Source organism: Ornithodoros turicata, chromosome 1 (genome assembly GCF_037126465.1).
Source record: "Ornithodoros turicata isolate Travis chromosome 1, ASM3712646v1, whole genome shotgun sequence".
Classification (NCBI taxonomy): domain Eukaryota; kingdom Metazoa; phylum Arthropoda; class Arachnida; order Ixodida; family Argasidae; genus Ornithodoros; species Ornithodoros turicata.
The window spans coordinates 118119758-118125295 of record NC_088201.1 but is presented as its reverse complement, the minus strand read 5'-3'; the positions used below and the strand labels follow the sequence as shown (position 1 = coordinate 118125295).

The 5538-nt window shown below is 55.9% G+C and overlaps 1 protein-coding gene across 1 annotated transcript; it reads left to right on the top strand.

Annotated features, from left to right (window-relative positions):
* The first annotated feature begins 243 nt into the window (after positions 1-243).
* On the top strand, positions 244-3302 carry LOC135384157 (uncharacterized). The gene is made up of 2 exons (XM_064613380.1): positions 244-1128; positions 1185-3302. Exons 1-2 carry the CDS (start codon positions 244-246, stop codon positions 3300-3302), a joined length of 3003 nt encoding a protein of 1000 aa, XP_064469450.1.
* Positions 3303-5538: the final 2236 nt, after the last annotated feature.

Genomic DNA, 5538 nt, shown 5'->3' with positions numbered 1-5538 from the left:
TGGCAAGTGCTTGATATTCTCAAACGCTTGGTTAAAGAACGAATATAGATTAGCTTGATATTTTTATGTGAAGCTAATCCCCATGCAGCAGTTTACAAGCATAAATAATCTGGGGCTCCTTCAACAATGCTAATTTGCCAGAAATTTATCGTAAACTTGCCCCAAAATGTGCTCCGTTCTTGAGTTCTCACCACGTCACCAGATTTATTCTCGTTCTACATGCCCTTGTAGCAGCCGACGGAAATGGACGACGAGAGCCGCCATGGACGTTTCGTCACGACGCGTATCTCGCGCATGATTTCTATTGAGCGCGCGTACCATCGATTCTCTCAGTTGTGGCCTGGCTGCCACATTAAACAGTTCGCATTCTGCCTTGTCTGCTGGTCCTTCTGTACCCTACAGTTTGGTGACCCGGACGTTGCAGCGTACATGACACAGCCACCAGCCCCTACCACTTCCTCTGCCTCCGACGATGCCTCAGTGCCGCCGTCAATCGAGCACTACGCCATGCGGCTGCCGCCCTTCCGGAGCCACAATCCGGGCGTATGGTTCCTACAGGTAGAATGTCAGTTCGCTCTCGGGGGCATAACATCACAGCTGACCAAATTTCGCCATGTGGTGAGCGTACTGCCGCAAGACGTTGCCGCCCAAGTGGTCGACATCCTTTCCGCTCCACCCGCCGCCAACCAGTACGACGCGCTCAAGACCGCTGTCCTCGAGCGAACCACGGCTTCGGAACGCAAGCGCTTCCAAGAGCTCCTGTCTTCCGAAGATCTTGGCGACCGCCGTCCGTCTGAACTATTGCGACACATGCAGGGGCTGCTTGACGAGCGAGCCCTTTCCTTCGATGCCAGCCTCCTCAAACAACTCTTCCTGCAGCGCTTACCAACAACCGTGCAGATGATCCTAGCGTCTGCGTCGACTCTGCCATTGCAAGAGCTTGCGGATCTTGCAGACAAAATCTTGGAGGTTTCCCTTCCGTCCATTTCAGCAATGCCCGCCGCACCGCCCTTGCCTTCAGCTGTTTCCCCCACGGCGTCTTCACCATCCGCCCAAGTCCGGCTAACTTCTCCGCAAGGGGACTCCATAGCCCAACTGCGCGAAGATTTTGGACGCCTCTCCGCCATGGTAGCGTCTGTCCTGTCATCGCGTGAGCCTTCCAACACAGACCCCGTTTCGCCCAGGCGTCGCCGACGCGATCGTCCGCGCTCCGCGTCCCGCTCCCCCAGTCGACGCCGTTCACCTCGTCGGCCTCTGCAAGACGAGCCCATCGGCCCTTGCTGGTACCACCAGCGGTACGGCTCCGAGGCCCGTCGGTGCACGCGACCCTGTACTTGGACGGAAAACTTGCCCGGGGACCGTTAGCGGCTGCGACTGTCTCCACCACGCCTAGCAGCCGACTATTCTACGTTGTTGACCGGCCCTCAAAGACGCGCTTCCTCGTTGACACGGACGCCGAAGTGAGCGTGCTCCCCGCTTTAGGAAGTGACAAGCGTCGTCCAGCCAGGTTCCATCTTACGGCTGTCAACAACACCGGCATTCCCGTCTTCCGACAGCTATCTGCCACCCTCGATCTGGGCCTTCGCAGAACGTTCCCGTTGCTTTTCGTTGTGACCGGTGTCCGCCAAGCCATCCTGGGCGCCGTCTTCTTACACCATTTCGGCTTATCTGTGGACGTCGCTCGCAAGCGCCTGATAGATACCTCCACCCAGCTGTCGGTTCAGGCTCGCTCCGTTCATTCTGCGAGCCGTCTCAGCGGCATCTCCATTTCTGCCCTCCACTCGACATACGCTGCCGTCCTCAAGGACTTCCCTAGTCTCACGCAACCACCAGATTGGTCGCGCCCAGTCGCACACGATGTCGTGCACCACATACAGACCACCGGAGCACCCGTTTTCGCCCGGGCACGTCAGCTAGCTCCGGAGAAGCTCAAGATTGCAAAAGCGGAATTTGAGCACATGGTGTCCATCGGTGTAGCCAGACCTTCCTCCAGCAATTGGTCCTCCGCTTTGCACATGGTGCCCAAAAAGACCAGCGACTGGCGCCCCTGCGGTGATTACCGTGCGCTTAACCTTGTTACTGTGCCTGACCGTTACCTGCTCCCGTGGTTGCCAGACTTCACGGTCAACCTCCACGGCACTACCCTCTATAGTAAAATCGGTCTGATGAAAGCATATCACCAGATCCCAGTAGCCCCTGAAGACATCAAGAAAACCGCAATTACGACTCCGTTTGGGCTGTACGAGTTTCCGCGGATGCCATTTGGTCTCCGCAACGCGGCCCAAACGTTTCAACGTTTTATAGACAGCGTCATCAGGGGCCTCCCCTTCGTATTCGCATACATTGACGACTTGCTTGTGGCCAGCTCATCTCCAGAAGAGCACGAACATCATCTCCGCCTGCTCTTCCCACGCCTGGCTGCTCACGGCATTGTCGTCAATGTACAAAAATGCGAATTCGGGGTATCATCCACAGAGTTCCTTGGGCACAAAGTCTCCCCGGAGGGCATAACACCGCTTCCCACTAAGGTCCAGGCTATCTCCAACTTTCCCCAGCCCCAATCCATCCGGCAACTTCGGCGCTTCCTCGGCCTCATCAACTTCTACCGGCGCTTCATTCCGCACTGCGCTGAAACCCTCCGCCCCCTTGAATCTCTTCTCACCCAGTCGAGCCGAGCTGCGAAGAAGTTGATGTGGAATTCTGACGCCGAATCGAGCTTCCTCAAGATCAAGGCCGACCTCGCCACTTGCTCTCTATTTTGCCATCCCCGGCACGGCGCGCCGACTACGCTCATGGTTGACGCCTCTGGTATAGCCGTCGGCGCGGTACTGCAGCAGCAGATTGGCACAGCATGGCGCCCCATAGCCTTCTTCTCCAAAGCCCTCAAACCTACCGAGCAGCGCTACAGCACTTTTGGCCGAGAGTTGCTGCCCGCCTACCTCGCGGTCAGGCATTTCCGTTTCTTCCTGGAAGGTCGCGCTTTCTCCATCCTAACCGACCACAAACCCTTGACCTACGCTTTCCACTCTGCCAGCAGCCGGTATTCCCCAAGGGAGATTCGTCAGCTCGCCTATCTTGCTGAAATGTGCACAGACATCAGGCATGTACCGGGGGAAGGAAACGCTCCAGCCGACGCCTTAAGTCGAGTTGCTGCCCTTTCTACCACCACGCACCGCTTTTCTCACGAAGCCCTCGCTTCTGCCCAACTCCACGATGAAGAGCTGAAGCGCTTGCGCACAGCTAACACCATCTCCCTCAAGCTGCAAGACCTCCCCATTCCCGGCACTTCCGTTACCATCTGATGCGACACGTCGACTCCCCAACCTAGGCCTTTCGTCCCTGTCACGTGTCGCCGGGCCGTCTTCTCTTCTCTCCACGACTTGGCGCACCCTGGCATCCGGGCAACTCTGAAGCTTGTTGCGGACCGCTTCGTGTGGCCTTCGATCAACCGAGACGTCCGCGCCTGGGTTCCTCCTGTCACCGCTGCCAGTGTGCGAAGGTCCACCGCCACACCTCCGCCCCCCTCGGGAAGTTCCAGCCTCCCGACGCGCGTTTCGACAACGTCCATCTTGATATAGTCGGCCCTCTCCCACCATCTGATGGCTGCCGCTATATCCTAACCGCTGTCGACCGCTTCACACGTTGGCCCGAGGCCACGCCGATGGCAGACGCCACCGCCGAGACAGTCGCCAACACCTTCGTCGCTTCATGGGTCTCTCGGTTCGGCGTGCCGTCCCAGGTCACTACGGACCTGGGCCCACAGTTCGAGAGCCGTTTATTCAAGGGCCTCACCGACATCCTCGGGACAACTCGCGTCCGAACGACATCCTACCACCCTCCATCCAACGGCCTCGTAGAGCGCCTTCATCGCCACTTGAAGGCCGCCCTCGTCGCCCACGAAGATAGGGCACACTGGGTACACCACCTGCCTTTGGTGCTCCTCGGCATCCGCGCAGCCGTCAAGACCGACATCGGGTGCAGTGCGGCTGACCTTGTGTATGGCTGTGCTCTGCGTCTTCCAGCCGATTTCTTCGTGCCGCCCTCTCCCGACCCGTCCCCATCCCTCTACCTGGACCGCCTTCATCGGTTTTTCGACACACTCCGACCCGTTGCCACCCGCGCTTCATCCACCCGCTGTGCTCACGTCCCCCAAGACCTGTCATCCGCAACGCACGTGTTCCTGCGCACGGACGCCGTGCGGAAGTCGCTCACGCCGCCCTATTCCGGTCCACATCCCGTCCTCGGCCGCCACGGCAAGAACTTACGCATCTCTATCAACGGCCGAGAGGACGTGGTTGCCGTCGACAGATTGAAGCCGGCCTACATGGACCTTGCCACCGTCGACTCCTACACCACTGATCCTTCAGCCTGGAACCGTTCCCCTCCAACGCTTGGTGTCCCGGCATCAGCCAACTCTTCCCATGCCCGAAGCCCATCGAGAAACACGTCACGTGGGCCGACAGCTTCAAGCTGCCACTAGCGGGGGGGGGGGGGGCATGTAGCAGCCGACGGAAATGGACGACGAGCGCCGCCATGGACGTTTCGTCACGACGCGTATCTCGCGCATGATTTCTATTGAGCGCGCGTACCATCGATTCTCTCAGTTGTGGCCTGGCTGCCACTTTAAACAGTTCGCATTCTGCCTTGTCTGCTGGTCCTTCTGTACCCTACACCCTTTCGGACGGCAGCCGCGTGCTTCCCCTCTAACACCTTGCAAGGAAAGCGCACAAATGATGTATATGTAGATGTGAGAAGGAAGCTCGTAAGAGACAACTTCATATTTCGGCACAGTTTAATGTGCCTCCATTGTTCAAGAAAACAAAATGATGATGTACATTCTATATATGCATCGTCTAAAAAATGCACACACTTTTTTCAGTGATATTTAAGAAGGTCAAGCTACATCTCTGGCTGGTTTTGGCTGGAATAGCCCAGATTAACAGTTACACAAGCAGATGTATGTCAACATTGAAAATATGAAGCGAAAAAGTTATTTTAAAATGCCTCACTATGTCTCACTCAATTTACTACTTTTCATAGCTTACACCTTAAGAGGTGTTCGTTATCCTAAAATGGTTTTATTGCCAAAATCCACGAGAACGACAGTCATCAGATTAACAAGTTTCAGCTGTATACCAAGTAATAACAAACATGTGCTTACTTTTTCTGCAATCAAGATGTGGGTTACATCTTCAGTGAAAAATCACTGCTAGTGACGTCACTGCTGAGTGAGTACAAGGGCTGGCGATAGGGTAAGGCGACCACCTTAGGCCCCGCGCTTGCATAGGCCCCGCGCACGAAGCCCTCAACCACGGATTACTTTTTTTTAAAATATGAAGTATGCACTTAATCGCAAGCGCGGTTTTCGACTAAAACAGAAATGAGAGAAGAATGTGCTATGTGCCATTCCGTCATGTGATGAGACAAAGTCCCACTTTTAAGAAAAATCCACCAACCCTGCAAGCTATACCGAGGATTTCGCACCCTCCTCTCCTGCTGCCATTTCCCACTGCGAAAATCTTATAATTTCTTATCTTT

Bases quoted from the DNA above. Each gene is read 5' to 3' on its own strand.
- LOC135384157 (XM_064613380.1), top strand. From the start codon at position 244: ATGGACGACGAGAGCCGCCATGGACGTTTCGTCACGACGCGTATCTCG. The intron at 1,129-1,184 runs GTAGCGTCTGTC...CGTTTCGCCCAG, and splicing joins TTGGACGCCTCTCCGCCATG to GCGTCGCCGACGCGATCGTC.